General features: G+C 41.3%; 2 protein-coding genes across 4 annotated transcripts in view; both read right to left on the reverse strand.

Annotated features, from left to right (window-relative positions):
• Positions 1-2467, reverse strand: part of LTV1 (LTV1 ribosome biogenesis factor) — a 9817-nt gene extending 7350 nt beyond the window's left edge. The window contains exons 1-3 of the mRNA XM_040598773.1: positions 2133-2467; positions 797-928; positions 125-313 (exon numbers count right to left, since the gene is read on the reverse strand). Coding sequence (XP_040454707.1) covers positions 125-313; positions 797-928; positions 2133-2135 — 324 coding nt within the window. The 5' untranslated portion in view covers positions 2136-2467. The remainder of the gene's footprint in view (positions 1-124; positions 314-796; positions 929-2132) is intronic.
• A 4717-nt stretch (positions 2468-7184) lies between these two features.
• Positions 7185-17919, reverse strand: part of PHACTR2 (phosphatase and actin regulator 2) — a 141028-nt gene continuing 130293 nt past the window's right edge. For all 3 annotated transcript variants that reach the window (XM_040598044.1, XM_040598046.1, XM_040598045.1), the window contains 2 exons: positions 16509-16585; positions 7185-12784 (listed from right to left, as the gene is read on the reverse strand). In XM_040598044.1, coding sequence (XP_040453978.1) covers positions 12769-12784; positions 16509-16585 — 93 coding nt within the window. In that variant the 3' untranslated portion in view covers positions 7185-12768. The remainder of the gene's footprint in view (positions 12785-16508; positions 16586-17919) is intronic.

Below are 17919 nucleotides of genomic sequence, written 5' to 3' on the forward strand. Positions count from 1 at the left end.
AAAGAATCCTATACATACATAGATCACAGTCATGATAACACTTGTTGAATATGGTTAATGTGTCTACAGGATGCTAAACTCTGAAGAACAGCATAACATTATTACTAGCAAAAACACTACTTACTGAAACTCGCTGTATTTCATCTTCTATGTGCCCCTTACTTGTGACAACAATTCTGCTTTGCTGTCCATGCACAGAAGGGACAAGCTCTGAGGGGCCAGAGGCTTCTTTTAGATGCTGCAAATAGTCATAGTCATCATCAAAGAAGACTCCATACTTCCGCTGCTCTTCCCTCCTTTGTTCCTCATGCCCCTTGGTATTGTAAACAGAAAAAAAGTTACTTAAGTTCATTTAAAACTTACTAGCAAAAAAAAAAAAAAAGTAACACATACGTTGAGAATGCCTGAATTCTAAAATTCTTGCAGTACTCTCTCTGCCCATTACCCTAACTCACAGCCAATTAGGACGTTGCAACCATCCAGTCTGGTGGTCCAGTGCTGCTCGAGTAGGACCTTAAACAGCATAACTAACAAAGTCTGTTTTTTCGAGGTGAGTCAGGCAATTGTTGTTTTTTAATAAATTTATATCCCTAATGCCAGTTAGTCATCCCTCAACCCATCAGGTAGTAACTCACAACTATCCAATTCCCTACAACATCCACTTGTTTCTAATAAGCTGGACTAAAACCTACCTTCTGTCAAGCTACATTTTTGAATTGTACAATTGCACACTCACTTTTCTTTCTTGAAGCATTTCTTATATGAATGAACCTCAGTATTATAAGCAAATATTTACTTTCTGTGTAGGCAGCAGAACTCTCTGGGGTGCAGTATCATCAGCAGCAAGTGGATCCCTCTGACTTCTGTGCACTAAGTGAAACGTTACTGCTTTCTTCTTCTCTATGAATGGTTTCTTTTTCTTGTGAGGCTGCAAAAGGACATTAGGTTAATGATTAAGAAAAACCCCGAAATACTAAATACAGCTAAAAAGAAACTTTTGCATGAAGTGTGCTACTGTATTCCTTTTAAGGCAAGGTCTTATAAACACATACTTGGAGACAAAGCAAAGAGACTAGTGGTAGCTTAACTCCTCTCACTCCATGCAACTGCCATTTCATATGTTCTAACAGCATCTGCAGCTGTATTTGGCTGCAGAATGGCAATCCATTGGTACAGTAAGTATTTGGTTATACCACATACACATTGATATATAATCCCAGAAAGGAATTTTTAAGTACCTACTTTCTAAACACTGTTTCAATTCTGAAACACACTTCATTCAAGAAGCAAAGGAAACTGACATAAAGAAATTCATCTAGACACACTTAGCTTCTTAGAAATTGTTTAGACAGCTGTTCCTACACCAGCAAATCAGCATCAACCACCAAGTCCACAGACTGCACCATTACACTGACACAGCTCTAACATCTAAACCATATATATGTTCTGGATCAGTAAAAATCAGAAGTAACCTGGTGAAAAGCCTTTTCCCAAAGTTAGCACATACGACTCTGGGAAATACTTTTAGCAAAATTTCCAGCTTTACTTACCGACCAGAAGATGCAATAGCAGATATATGCAACTTGGAATCTAACTCTGGATTTAACCTATCTTCTTTACCTGGTAACTTTAAGTATACAACACGACACACTATGTCATACCGAAGTTCAGAGCGTATCGACTGCCACCATGACTCGAGGTAAAAACCCCAAATTACTCCTTAAAGTGTAACGCTCGGAGGAACCACAGAAGGAAATACATCAAGTTTTTGGAAGCAGGCAACGTGCTACCCCCCTACGGCCTTGCTGGTGCCTGAGGGTGCAGGGGCAGCGCCTGTGGCCCGGCGAGGCCGCACGACGCCGAGCAGGGGAACTGCGCCCCGCGCCCGGGGCGGCCTGCGGCACGCGCCGCGCGAGGCCGGGACCCCCTCAGCCGCTCCCCCCCTCAGCCGCTCCCCGCCGCGGGGCCGGGGCGGTCTCCCGCGTAGCTCGGCAGCCAGAGCGCTCGCTGCGCCATTTCCCCCTCCAAAACGCGCCACGGAAACGGCCCCATTCCAACCCAGACGCTGGGGGAGCACGGACGGACGCGACAGGTAGCGACCCGCCCGGCCCCGGCCCCAGGCCCCTCCTCACCATGGCGCGGGGCCTGCCCGCCGGCGGGGGGAGCCGCCAGGGCCGCTGCCGCCACCCCCGTGCCGCTCGCTCTCACGCGGGCCGGGCGTCAGCACCCGAGACCTGCCGCCTCCATCTTGGATATACCAGTGACCACCGGGGGGGAAGCGATGGGCTGCCAGTCCGGACAGGGCTTTTTTTAACCCAGTAACAAAAACTCCGAGTTTTCTCCGACTTAAACGCTGTTCTAATAAAAGAGAGGCTCCGTAAACGCAAGCAGGTACTTCCTGCCAGCCTCCGGAGGCATATTTTCCCAGTTCTCCCCCCACACTAGCGGAGTATGGTTCCACCCGCCAGCGAGCCTCACTGCCAGCACGCTGTGCCGCGGGCCAAAGGGCAGCGCGCCTGCGCAGTGCCCGGCTGTCGCTGGCAGGGCGGAGGGGCGGGGCCCGCTGGCAGAGAGGCGTGGCTTAGCCGCCGCGCTGCTCCGCCCCGGCTCCGGACGGCGCGGGCACGGCGGGGCCGGAGGCGGGCGGTCCGTGAGGGGCGGGGCGGCGCCGCGCCAGAGGGGGCTTGGCGGGGCCGTCGGAGTCGCTCCGCGGTCCCTCCGCGGTCGCCTCAGCGGCAGCGACTGGGCCGTGCCGCGGGCTGGCTGCGGGCGGTGCGCGCTGCGTGAGGGGGCAGAGGAGGGAAGGAGCGCCGGCGGGGGCCGTGAGGCAGTGCTGGGGCGCGGGTGGCGGGACGGAGCCCAGCCCGGGAGAGCGGCCGGTGAAGGCGGCGGTGCGAGATACTGGGAGCAGAGAAGCAGCTCTGGGAGCTCGCAGCCGCCTGGCGGTCGGCTCCTCCGCCGCCTCTGTCCGCCGCCGCGGCGGCTCCTCCTGCCCGCCCGCCGGCCCTCGGCGGAGCCGCCTGGCGCTGCCCTGAGGCGGCCGCTCTGGCAGCGGGGCGAGAAACCCTTCCCCGGGCTCCACACAAACAGCAGATCCCCAGCGCGTCCTGCAGCGCGGAGTTAACGGCTGCACGCCTCTCCGGTCCGAGCGAAGGAGATGAGAGGTGGCTGCGTGACAGACATTAGTCATTTCATTTACTTTCAGTGAGCATTTCAGTGCTCAGGTGCTGCAATAAAATATGATAAACTTTTATAAAGAACCGGTGTGTGACAGGAGGCCCAGCAAAACGGGCCTCTTCAACTAGCTGTGCTACGGGGGGTCTCTGACACGTACTTTGCAGTCTGGCTCTGCACAAGCTCATATCCAGGCTGAATTTGAAGGCTCAAGTGTCAGTTCCACGTATTCATATTAACAGGGTTTTGCCATACATGGGTTCCTATTTCTTGTGATGTGACACTCTAGCTGTATAATTTATACCTATGCCGTGTAGCATGCCTGTGCATAAACACACAGACGCGAGCATACATGCTCCTTGCTAAGAAAAAGAAAAGCCGGCTTGGTGTTTTGGGAATACAATGTAAAATTGTTCTGTTACATTTCAGAAAGATAGTGTAAAACACAGAAGGGAGAGGTTTCTTCTATGTGCATACAGACAACTAAAAAAATAACAAATATGGAAAGTTTGTTACTCAAAACTAAGAAAGAATTATCCCCCTATTGTATGTGTATATGTATGCAGCTAAATATATATGTATACCTTAAAATATTAGCTTTAATCATATTTGAGTGGATTTCATTGTTTTTCAGTAGGTGTCACTAAAGCTCCAAAAGAGCCCAGATTTTCACTCTTCTAGCTATTGTTTTCTGAAGTCTTGCATCTTTGTCATCAAGTTTCATCACATCACTCTTATGGAAGTGCACAAACTAATCTGATCTGCTCCATCAGTTGAAATGACTCCTGTACTCAGAGGATTCAAATTATCCCTGAATATATCTGCACAAAGGCTAGACCTCCCATTCCTCTTACTTCCTAAAAGTACCTGGTATCTCGTTACTGCCAGCCATCTGAAGGTTGTAGTACACACCTTGTGGTACAGGAAGGTTAGCAACCCTTTGACTGTAAACTGTGAATAGGTTTTTCAGGACTGCACCTAACAGGAGCAACTTGCTTTCTATAGTACATCTATCCTGCAAACCTAGTGACAAGTGGAATGGCAGGGCTACCTTTTCACAAGACAATTAAAAGCAGAATCACCCAGCTGTTAAAAATACAGTGCTTAGGACTTACCTGTGGGGTAACACAGTAGATTATATGACTCATTGCTTCCAGGTCCCTGCATCCACAGAAGTGTGAAGTACTTGTATGTAAACTTGGTAACAGGATCACATCTGACAAACTTGTAAGCCTAGCCTGGTGACTCCCTATCTAATAGATGCAGCGCTGTCATTCCGTATACCCCAAATCTGATCTGGGATCTTCATGTCAGCATGGAAGTGGGAAAAATTAGCTTTTGCTCTCAGCTCTGTTGCTAATCATCTGTTTCATATGTGTAAGTTAAATTTACTTGTTCAGTTTTTTAAGATTCAGGGTTTTCTGTCTTGCTTTAACTCACATCCCCACGCTGTATTTCCTGTTTAGATTCTAAGTGTTTAAGAGGAAGGACCTATGTTATATGTTCACACTGTGATTAAAAAAACAGGCTGCTTTATCACAGAAGATTGATAAGGTATGTCAACAGTAATACATCTGGAGATTAGTTTTAAAATTGAGGGATTAGCAATAATAAGCATAATATTGTCTCCTTTATTGATACCTAAGAGTAAGTCATCTCCTTCCAACTGATTTACGACATATCAACATTCAAAATTTAGTATCACATGTAAGTCAAATGTGTTTGAGAGAATCTCTCAGATGGAGACTCCACTTCAGCTGTGTTTTTTTGCTGAGACACCTTGCAGTTTCAACTCAGCAAAGAGCGTCTACAGAGACTAAGGGGAAAAGCAGTCAGGTCACTAACCACGTCTTTTATGCTTTGGAAGAAGAATGGTTAGCATTGGAATGGTCTCACTGTTGAGACAGCCACTTGAAAAATAATATGCTGGAAGCATGTGTTTCCTTAACATAATCAACAACTCTCCTTCCATGTGAGGAAATTTATGCTAATAATTTTTCTCTTAGCTCTTGCAAAGCAGAAGTTATTATGAAGTAATTAAAAAGCAAAAGTTACTGTCAGTCACTCTGCAATGTTAAAAGACTGGCAGACATACTGCAGATTAGGTTGAACCCTCAGCTGTGCAGATCAGTTTTGTCCATGTACGGTAGGTATAATTCTGGTGTGAATCTGTGAATGAAATCAAAACTAGTGAAAACCATTTCTTGCTGATTAAAAAAATGTGGGAAACTAGGAGTGTAAATTAGGTCTCTGAACCATTGAACCACAACACTAGCTTTGTATTTTTAAAATAACTATCACCTCTTTGAACACACCTCTGCATGAATACACCACCCACAAGACAGCTACCAGGTATGTTTGAAGGACTCCCAGAATTTAAAGGAAGGTTTCAGGAACCTTCCTTCATCTCATTTCCATGCAGAGGGTCTTTAAATTTCACCTCTAGAGGCTACTTTCCCACAAGTAACCCCCCTCTGAAGTTAATTCCCTTGTACATGCCCATGTACTTGCTAGAGAGTCAAGAACAAGATATTTTCTGTAAAGATTTTCTGAACAGTTTTATTGAGGTAATTTTCTTCATATTTTTAAATATATTCATTTGTATATATCTATAATTCAAAGAGTTAAACAGATGTCTAAGGCACTTGGAACTGCACAGCAGAGTATCCTACAGTACTGTACAACTAGGCAGCACACATTTTTTTGCTTGTTAAACAAAACCCACCATAAATGAAGCATAATATATGTACTGTATAAAAAAGATAATACATATTCTATTTTTCAAATGACAATATTGGAATATATTTCCGTGTGTGTGTGTGTAGGTATATACTACAGTACAGATAAAATCCAAAGAAACAGCTATCATTAATCTGTAACAGTTCCCGTTATTTACATTCACAGATATCAATACACCTGCGTAAAATGCAGTATCAGGTCAGCCACTTCTTTATAGTTACTGTTTTCAATCACACTAAGTCAAGCTGCCAAAATACAAGCAAATGCATTCATTTTATAACTGTTACGTAAAATACAGACTGTGTAAGCTGAAGTTAGCAGTATTGATTCTCCACAGCCTCACATCTTTTGAATGTCTTTAAACATGTGGAAAATATATTTTAAAATACCAGCAATTCTAAGCTGATAATGTTTCAGGTACATTTTTTATAGTTATCAGTAACTATCGATCATGATGGGCAGTGGAGAACCAAGTTTTGAATTTTGTTTGCCTCATTTTACTTGTGAATAGGAACATTTAGTGAAATTCAAGCAAGTTGCTTTTAGAATAATTTGTTTCTGTATTTAATCAAATTAATAGAAACTATTATAAAGCCAAAGAACTGGCCCGGTGCCTGTCAGTAGGTGACACTCTCCATTATGTGCTTAAGTCCAATGAGTTCACATGAAAATTTCATTTCAGGTGGTTGTGGCCTGCTTTTAGTATATTCAACACCTAAGAACCTGGCTAAGAACCCTCCTAAGACTCTGCTGGAGCTTAACCACCTGCACTGGTGGGGCTGGGTTATCGAGCCCTCCTTACTGGAGTCATCTCTCGGAGGTGTCTTTGCAGACTTTAATGGAAGAGATATGCACGCAAGGATTCTTGCTACTGAATAGTACCTTGTGCTAGCGTACTGCAGCTCTGCCTGAGAAATACATGTCCTTGAACACCCACTGTTTAAGGTACTGGTCTACAAAGCATGGCATACTCATATTGCCATGATGCTGTCTGAGCAATTGTTCTGTAAAACACTGGGAAGGAACACAAACTTCCTAGCTTCTGAGTGTACAGCAATGCGGTCTGCAGTGTTCTTGCACAAATCTCCTAGATTTGAAGTTTGGTTGTAAACGGAATGCTGTTTCTCTTTCAGGGAAAAAAAAATAATCTGAAGACGCAATTAGCATGCGCCATCTCCATACCCTTCCCACCCCTACTCATACAGTTAGATGCCCATTCAAACAAGCCATTGATATCTTTTTGTTTCAAATCACACCAGCTACAATAATCATCCAAAACACAGTATTTCTTTAATTCCAAAATTTATACAAGTTTACAAATCAATATACCACCACACAAAGTAGTGAAAGGAAGAGAAGGCATGTTCAGCAACGTTTTACTATATTATAACAATGTTCAAATATGGTTAAATTTGACATAGTATTGCAAGACTTTTTTAATATAAAGAATTAATGATTGAACAAGGAGATATAGAGAATGCCATTACTGTCTTTGTTCCTATCCGGTGCAATATTTAGCTTCTAGAAAATGATGAAATATTGGTGAGATTCTGCATCTAGTTCATATGAGCTCTGTTGCCATTAAAATCCTGAAACAAGATGGGAACACTGATAAAGTGAAACAAGACCTTATTGATTATTAAAATCAATAAATAGAAACCTGCCAAACCATTATGATGAAAGATGTTATTTTATTCCATTTCTCCCGTTCTCTATATAGATAACACTTGCATAAGTTTTTCTTCTTTTTTTTTCAAACGTCTGTTAAATAGAAGCTTTAACCTTTCTGGGGAATTTAATTTTCTTTCAATTTGATCCTCCAAATATTTTAAATCAACCTAATAAAAACTTCCAGAATTGCTTCTTTTTGTTCATCAAAAGCTAGGTTCCCGCAATGAGCATTGCACTAAGCTTTGTACAATAAGAATAAAGGCAGCAACAATGATGGAGCTAAACATGGGAGCTCCTAAAGGCAGGAGGCAAGTTTATTCTGTTATTCACCCTGAGTATATCTTTATTTTAGTTTACAGCACTGGCACAGGTCATAACTCCTTGAGGTATGAATAAAAACTGATGATGTGAAAGCATTAAAAGACGCAGTTCTGGCATACCTGACAATTCAATGCGAATGTAGGCTTTTAGCTGACAATTCAATGCGAATGTAGGCTTTTAGCTTGGTTTACTTTATCATTAAAGCGTTGATGGACATTAAGACATGGGCTGATCATCTAGTCTCTACTTCGGATCAGCCAGGCCCGTCCTTCTGGTGCAGTCTGCCGTACCGTGGTGACAGTGTGGCTCTCCCTGCCCTGGCTCTGACCCGCTGCCAGCTGCAGCCGATGAGGGGGTTTCAGTTGCTTCTCAGGCTGCCAGACTAGATAGACGTCTTTAGTCTGTGCTGGCTGGATCTTCCTCCCATCTTATGGCAATACAGAATTGTGGCTCAGACTATATTTGTACTCAGGTTAAGTGACAGCTATTTCCACACAAATTCTCTGATGTAGCTGTAGTGTTACTAGTATTAGATCTGAGGTTGAAGCATCTCCACTGGAAACAAAGCACTAATCTCACCTGGAAGGAGGGGTCTAATTTCTGTAATGTCAGGGACATTTTCATCCCCTTGTTTTACAGCTTTCATTTGGTTTTCAAGGAACAAAAACCTACAAAACCAACAAAAAAAAAGGTGGTCCTCCGATACGGTTTTTACATGTCAACACTGAAGCTCTGGTGCTTCTCCAAGAGCTGCTCAGTGTGGCTGAAGCAGAAGGTAGGGCTGCCCCACATCAGTGGCTGGTTAAGTCCACCACAGCAAGGGACACACACAACTCTAGGTAAAAGCTAAACCCAGCAAATAAATACAATTTTGTAGACCTACAAATGCCTGCGAAAACTTTCAGTGATTATGAAGACACTGCTCCTGGTATTTAGCTTAAATAATTGTTAGCATTTAGCTTAAAATGTGTGGGTTTTTTTACTTGTTGAGTCAATACATATATCACAATTTGAGGAAATTCAGATAGACTACTTTTGATTTGAAACAACTAATTTCAGTTATAAGGACAAATACATATTAATGGCAAGAAGAGAGACAAGAGACATTCCAGAACCATTTCAATTTATGTATAGAAATTCAGATTTGATTAAGCATCCATTCTTCTGCACCCACAGTGACATGCTGTGATCTGTGATCCTACTGATAAACGTGACATATGAGGTCATTTCAGACACCACTTCAAGATACTAATTTTCTGTTTGTATGGATGTAGACATCTGAGTTCATATCTGACTCTCTGGAAGATAGGTATGTGTGTAAGGTTTGTTGTATGTTGTGGATGACATTGAAATTATTTGTCCAACTTGATAAAAATTAACACACCGATCCCTTTTAGACCAGCCGGACTGTACTATGCATTGCATGGGAAGTTTTTTTTTTTAATCTGTCTTTTAAAAATATTTTTATTTTTTTCCTCAAGAATTACTCAGGAGTTTCTCAGGACTTACCCTGATTTTTCCCTTCTAACAGGCATGCAGCACCATAGGCAGTTAGGTACACGATGTATTATTCCCAGCAGGCTGTTGTAGCAAGTTAAGACATTTGAAACCATCGATACAGAGGACTCGGAGACAGAGCAGCAACCAACTTCAAGCAGCTCAATAAGGTAAAGCAAACTTGCTTCGCTGCACACAGTGACATACCAAAATCCTGTTATTTTTTATGGCATGGATAACACTTCACAGCTGTCATTTTTCTGCCAGTTGATATTTAGAATATAAAAACAGTATATACAATTCTAAATCTGTGTGTAGGTGCAATACATAATGGATAGTTTTATAGTTCTAATTCTGCAAGTATACTACATTTCTACTTAAGCTGCAACAAAGGCAACTCTTTTGTCCAGTTCCATAAATCTGGTTAAGTAGTTTGCTGAATTGTGGGCCAAAGAATGCATCTGATTAGCTATAATCAAAATAAGAAGTTACATAAGGATTTAAAGATTAGCTCAGTACCTCTGTCCAGGCTAGCATTCTGCCTCTAGCAATGTCTTGTAGTGAATACTTAAAAAATCACCCCCAAACCCAGGAGGAAGATAGGGAAAGCCTAAGTGATGCCTCACATCTTATTGCAAAATGCAGTTTGAGGAAGTCTGAGACAGAAGTTGTATCTTCATCTTTGTGTTTTAACTCTTAAAACAAGAGATGGCACATGTCTTTCGATCCATGCTCCAGGCCTAGTATAGAGGAATGTCTCTTTGCAAAGTCAATTCATTCACTTCATCCTAAGAGTTTAACAAGTTTTAGGTTGCTCATGCCACCTGTATGTGCCCTGGCAGGTCAGTGGAGCTACTGTCTTGCATAAAGTTTATACAGTCCAGCCTTACCTTTGTCCAAGTTATTCTGTGTGTGCAACAGCTACCTTTCTGCCTTCGGTATCTTGGCTGCTTTCGAATGTTTCAAAATGTTTAAGGCAACACTGAGGTCTCTTTAATTGCTCCACTTGTTTCCTTTGAACTGAAATACCATGTTATATACTTCAAAGTCAACATAGTAGACCTTTATAGGATTTTGGACACACATTTCTAAATTTTGCAACAACAGCAAAAAAAAAAGTTTAAGCAGGAGAACTATTTATGAAGTGCTAGTATAAGTTTTAAGTTTACTCTTCAAATTCTAAAAATAAAAATTAGGATTCTAGCAGAATTGCTGACAAACCTTAACTCTAATGGCCTGATCATTCCTGTATGATTTAGTGCCAAAGAATACATTTTCACTGCTTCCTTGATGTCAAAGCAGTGTTTCTATATTTATAAAATGATGGGCCCCACAGAAGCTAAACTGTTTTCTGTAAATGGAATCCTAATGGCTCTTATTGATTCCATTAAAAAAGGAAGGTGCTGCTTCCTTTTCTTTGCTACAAGCATGTAGACGGCTATTTTATTTAGTTATTGATATTTTGGAGTCTGTACATCACTACATTTTTACTAAAATGTAAGGGAGCCTAAGAGTCATATAAATCTATCTTTTTTTAAAAAAGGTTTGTCAATCTCTTTAAAAGTAATAGAGTGCCAGCTGTTGGAACACACTCTTCTGTTACTAGAAGTGCTCTTTACTAAAATAATCCACCCCATTTATGCAAACCTGGTCCTGTTGTAAATATCAGTAAAGAGGGAGATCTAATTTTAGCCACCAAATTGCCTTCCTGCCTTTAGGCTGTCATCTAAAACAACAACCTTCAATTTTATAAACCAAAAATATTCCACAAGAATCTATTGCAGGTTCTGAGGTAAAAATCACATCTACACAGACCTTTTATTGCCTGAAAGAGAAATACTTACACTTCATAATTAGAAACTAAACAGGGCACATAAAAGACAAAAATAAATTGTAATATATACACACATTAGAAAGGATAAATAGCAAATATACTGTAATACTGCATTAAATGTATGCATATGTGAATTTCAGACCTCCCCTCCCCCCCAAAGTTGTGTACATTAATTCAAAGGATAAATAAGTGCTAATATAAGACAGAGAATTTCTTAGTGTAAACAATGCCACAGGCTTTTTAATAGGCCTTTGGGCCAACTTAGAAAAACCATGTATTGCCTTTCACACTCCATACCACTTAATTTTAATAGTACTGTATTCACATGTACAATTTTAAGGTTGTATAAAAAATTATGACTCTAAGAAGCATTCTTCACACTCAACAAAAACAGGCTGCAGGCACTCTAAGGATTTTCCATTCACTTTTAGAGGACCACTGGGTGAAGTCATACTGATTCATCTGGGAGTTCTTCCTGAAAGCAGTGCAAGAGTGCTTAAACATAAAAAGTCACATCAGTAATCACTGCTCAAGCCTACTAGTAGAGACTTTTGTTCCTAATTTCAATTCTGATTTTGGATTCATATAGCATGATGTCAAAATTGTCACCACTGCCTGCCATAGGTCAGAAAGATAATGATCCCTCTGGTTTGAATGGCAAGTGACAGACAGCAAGGAGTGTTTATAAACATGAAGCATTTCTTTGTGTTCATAGTGTCACATTATTTGTCCTTCAAATCCTGTATGTATTTCTGAGGATTGAGAGTATGTCAACATTAAAAACCAAAAATATATGACTTGTTCTGTATGAATCTTCAGTGTATTTTCTTGAAGCATGCTCATCAGCATTTTAAAAAAGACAGCTGAGTTATACTAGGACTAATTTCTGGCAACTGTATTTACTGGCACTAGAGAAAACTACAGTTCTTCACTAAAGTACTGATGACATGAGGACTTGTGGCTTGCTGTCTTTCTAAGACAGGCTGCGGCCACTAAAAAAAAAATATACATGCACAGCTGCTCACACTCTGAAGTTTTTATGAAAAAATAATTCCTCCCACTGGCCAAGTGCATCATTAAGCAGTCCCATCTGTTCCACTTTTCTCTGTGGACTGACAAGCAAAATCTCTCTTCCCCCACGCTCTCAGTCCTTTTCACACTCCCCCCTCCCAGTCACCCTCAGTCACAACCCTGTGAAGTCTGATGAGTTCCTAGTAACAGGCTCTCAAGCGATTGTCTTCAGCACTTCCTGACTTGTGGAGCTCTGACGAAGAAGTCCACTGACTCGTCTGTGTGGGCTAGCCACAGAACCGTGGTCTGTCTTAGCACTGACAAACACTTCATGTGGATTCTCCTCCCAGACAAATCATTTGTCCATTGATAAAGATGAGAGCCACATCCTTCATTAACCTCAGGGTAAGCTGTAGCACACACTCATACTCAGTCAAGTTCCAGTGCAATCGCAGGTCTTCAGGACGCAATGATTTCCCCAAAGAAAATTATTACATGAAATATGGGATGTGGTCAAACAGTTAGGGACGATGAAACCTGAAATGATAAATCATTAGAAAACTTAGAACTACATTATTTCAACTGACCATGACACGGATCTGCATCTTGCCTTTACAGGTGTTTACTTTTGTTGCCTGAACACAATGATTCCTGATTTGCATGGGATTAGAAATTAATTATTCTTGATTTCATGGGATTAGAGTCAGCCCTATTATCCCCCCTTGTCCATCCCTCTCTACTAGACAACCAAAGAGGGCTAATGCTGAGCCTCAGGCACAGGGTCTGCCGGCCCGTACCATTACCTGTACGGTGGTCCCTGGCACAGTTTTGCTCGGATCAGCCAGCGCTCTTCCAGATACTACCTGGGCATGGCTGGGATTAGCACAGGCCAACAGGCAGACTGGGTATAGGTGGATGCCACCCTGTTTTAGGGTGGAGGGAAGAGGTTAACTGTATGAACTCAAGCTGTGCCAAGACTGTGGGCCTCAGGGCTGGAGAAAGTCTCCATTCTGTTTTGTTTGCCAATATAGATTTAGCCACAATTATGTCTACTATTTGGAGACACTGTCAGTAAATCAGAAAAGTTTTCCTAAGCCATACAACTTAAACTTCCAGGTTTTAATCCTTGTGCAAAATAAGGCTAACAAAAAATTTGGATTTTTTTTTTAAGCGATAAATTTTATAGCACTGCAGATGCTTCCTTCCTATCAACAGCAGCCAGCTGTGGCACATGAAGACCCAAACACACCTCACTTTTTCAGACTTTTAGGTAGGGCATGTACATCACTCCAGATTTCCTGTATGATAGAGAGGTGGGTTGCTCTAAAGGGTGTCACCAACCTTTCCTAGAGCATGTTAGAAGCTTACAGCAATTGAAATTCTAACTCAGCTTAAATGTAATGAACCCAAGCAAAAGGCTAAGAAGGGCACCAGTATCAGGTGCTCAACGTATCTATCACCAGGCTTCTACACCTCTGTTTAAACAGCTTTAAAAATATATCTATCCATGAAGCAGTAAAGGATGCACGACTTTGAAGAAGTATAGGTAACGAAGTACCTAACACAGTAGATTGACCTAAGTTTTTGACACATTCTCTCTTCACAGAATTTGACACAGTTCCAGAGAAGAGAAAACAAGCCACACACTACCCTGTAATGTGGAACTGTACAATTCCTGGATGCATTTCTCAAATAAAGATGTACAAAAAAGCTGACAGTCACAAGTATGCAGCTCATCTGCTAAGTGAGGGTACAGTGCATTGCAAAAAAGACACAGGGGTTTTGTATTTGTGTACAACAAAAATATATTGGACTATATACAGTGTTTCCATTAGAAGCATTTTATAAACATCTATTAACATCCTCTTCCCAAACTTTTATTTATTTCTGTATTTTGAGAAACTCAGGTTTCTTGGATTCTGTTATGAAATAACAGAAGGAATCAGTCTAAATTACTAAGAGTATTAAAACAGTTCAGCTGACAGTCATGACAGTAAATGATGAACAATGAAAACTAGGGTTTTCTTCCCAAGTTGAATATAAAATTTTAACAATTCAAAGATATTGTAAATACTGATTATAATATTAAAGCGTCTTATACTGAATATGTAATAACATAAGAAACTATATGCTATATGCTGGTTTTGTTTAATAAGCAGTGTTCTCATCTCATTCTATCACAGAACTTCACAAATAAGCCTTTGTTAACCAGCTGCCAATGCAAGTGCCTTTTGTTTTGTATTATCTCAGTGATTTCCTTGAAAAAAATTAAAAGATGAGTAATTCGTGCTCTGGCTAGAGACTTCTGTCTACGTTTTTCTTAAAACAAATCACTTTTGTTGTATTAATCCAAAGGCAGTGGTGAACAACATTTTTAATGACAGGTCCCAGAGGAAATGGAATCTCTTTATTTTCAAGACTGCAATTGACTTAAAACATCTGCATACAATTCTGCTCTTAATTAGCTTTTTCTAGTGGTACTCTGCTGACTTCTGTACAGTGGCTCCATTAACATGACCAGTGAAAATAAAAAATTGTGAAGAAGGAACAGAGAGGGCCTGATTTACCTCAAGTTGAAATTCTTCCATGACCCGACAGAATCACTGCCTATATTTATAATGATTTGGCTGTGCCTATTTTTTGCTTTTTTTTCCAGGGCCCTCCTCAAAAAAAAAAAAAAAAAACATTCACTTTTTAACTGGTTTCTCACTGCACTGGATCCCTGAGATTTTTGGTTCAGCTTTCAAGAATCCAATTGTAATTGGTCTCAATGGTTTTCAATTCTTGTGGAAAAAAAAAATCCAATTCTTTTTGTATGACTCATGCCTATCTGTACCTATGCTTCTATATTACAGTGCAACTCCAAAACATGTAACAATGTAAGCAGGGGGTTGCACTCCCATCTCTCTCAGCACACAGCCAGGTTTCTACTCCTGCTCATTCTCCTTCCCTCCCTTGGGATGCCCATTTTTTTAAAGTAGTATTTTTATATATTCTGAAGAAGATACACAACCTGCTACCTGAAGACAAAATGACACCAGAAGCCAAATGAAAATACACATATCTGTGTTTGAAAAAGACATTTTCTAACAGTCAGAATGCGACACTAGATTAAAACCCTACCTCCCTGGTTCACCTCCTGGCTTACGTTTGCTGTCTATGAAACTGGCTTGATTATTTGAAGATTAGTTTATTCATGTTATATCTACACTGAAATAACTTTACAGTATTAGAAAAAAATAATCCATGTTTTGGTGAGAAAAAACACACTGAAGTTGTAAAATAAGCAATGAACTAGGAAGATGCCAGAAATCACCAAACACCCATCTGCCACTGTGAATCTTCCTTGTGACACTCTCTTTAATTAGAGGATTCACACTCGGTTGGGTCTTGAGTTTCATTGAAACAAAAGCAGGAAAAGGAAGGGACCCAGTCTTGGTCAGTTGTTTTTATTTGACTTAACTCTGTGTGGAAGTGAAGACAATAATACTAGGTATACAATGTCAGCTGATCCTAACAGCAAGTTTTGCTTACTGGTGGCAATTTTCAGCCTTTGTAACTTCAAAAAACAGGAACAGGTGCTATAGGGCTGGCAGAAAGTGCTTCCTTCCTGGTACGAATAACTCCCATATTTAAAATCTTGCTAAAAAATGTGGACGATTCAGAGCTCTTTAAATAATAATGCTTCAGACAACATCTTGGTGTTATCCAAAGCGGAGAACAAAACAAATCCATATTAACACATCAGAATAAGCAAAAAGGGAATATTAGAATCTGTCTTGGTCTCCAGAAACTGCTGCCAGCAGCCTAGGTGACCATTAGGAAGCTCTGGTGAGCTTTTCTGAAGTTCAGCACATCATCTAGTTTTCATTTACCAAACACATCCACAAAGATGTATACTTTCATGAACAAGGGAGTACTGCTAGAGAAGGACATCCTTTTTTTTGTGCTTGAGGACTGCTAACTTCACCTGTGAGAAATGCTGAGTCCTTTCAAATGATTATTTTTTAGATTTCCCAAATATCTTTTTCCCTGTAGCAGATGATCCACTGCAGTCACCTTCACTGGTGTATCAGCCTGCCAGCTTCAGGGATGGCACCAGCAGCACTGGGAATCCCAACAGAATCAGTGGTGGGATTCAAGGGGACTCATGGTAGGAACCTATGCAAGTCATGACACAACTGCAGAGGACTTGCAGAGAGGAATAGTGTCTCTGTCATACCCACCTCTCCAACTTAAGCAAGAAGAGGGATTCACCCACCTGGTAAATTGCCGACTTTCCTCATGTACTTCCATTTCCGTGCTTTTAAATTCATTCAGCTCTTTCCGTATTGCTGCCTAATAAACAATAATGATACACGCAACCATAAGAAATAGGAATCTTAAGGGAAGTAAAGAGTCTGAGAGGAACCTGGCCCTACACTTGCAGGTTCCCTTACAGTCCCCATTTTTCAGTCTCTTTTACTGTAATCCACAGCTCTCACACATTTCTGATCATCAGCACCAATGACTTTTTTCAGTTACTGCTATTTGGAGCAGTAATACACTACAGAGAAACTCAAAGCATCAAACACCAACAATAAACAAAGAAACACCAAATCTACTGCAATGGGTGAACCAACACCCCCCACCAAAATGTGGCACTTGCTGCAGGCAAAAATGGGCAAGGTACTGGGTTACCTCAACAGTCACCTGGCGAGAATCCAGCCAGGAGGGGACTGTATCCCCGGGCACAGCCCCTGCGGGAGTCATGCAGCAGCGGCCTTGTATCTCCACACCGGAGACAAGACTTCAGGAATGCAGGATGAACAGCACTTTTTAAAGTGGAATTAGTCACTTGGTTTGATTAGTTTTATGTAAAATGACCTGAAATATTTGGACATTTCAGGCTTATGTTTTCAGTTGGCAGACAGTAAAGAACAGCAGAATTTCAGTGCCCTTTGTAAATGCCTTGTTGCTTGTGTTTGAAGAGTGATAAGCAATTTACTACATCAAGTAATAAACACAATTTCTGAAATATTCTAATATATACTACAAGGGCTTTTGTTTCTATACCATATGCTTTCCTACCTCCACTGTGAAATGAAATGACAGTTTATTCTCACTCTGTTCTTTCACCATTTTAAATAAAAGTACTATTATTTCATTAATCCCTGAAGAAATCTCATCTGGTGCACCTGCCTTTCAACGCAGAACAGACAAGCAGCATGATAAAATTACAGCATCACCAGATGGGTCTCATAAATGAGAACCTTCATTTTAAGCAGGGGATGGTTCTGTTCAGCTGCAGCAGCATGCTCATGTGAGGCAGCTAGGAAAGAGACAGCTATTTCTGAGCACCAAATCAGCAGCAGACACCAGACCTCCAGCCCTGTAATACAGTTACAGTACAATTTCCTGCTCCCACTGGAATTAGAAAAATGACTTCCCTGGGAAAAAAGGGCAAGGGAGTTTCCAAGCAACCTGGCGTCTGCCTTCCTGCTGAGCCCAACAAACATGGTGCTCACAGGACCGGCCTTGGGCACCTGTTCATTACAAAATGAATTGAGATTAAAAACTGCTACCCTAAATAGGTAGGAAACTCCACTATTTTTTCTAGCGCAGTTTACCCTGGCTGGAGCTAGGTGAAAGTGAAGGTGCTGGGTGCTCTACCCTCCCACAGAGTACGTGAG

This window comes from Falco naumanni, chromosome 6, assembly GCF_017639655.2.
Source record: "Falco naumanni isolate bFalNau1 chromosome 6, bFalNau1.pat, whole genome shotgun sequence".
NCBI classification, from domain to species: Eukaryota; Metazoa; Chordata; class Aves; order Falconiformes; family Falconidae; genus Falco; species Falco naumanni.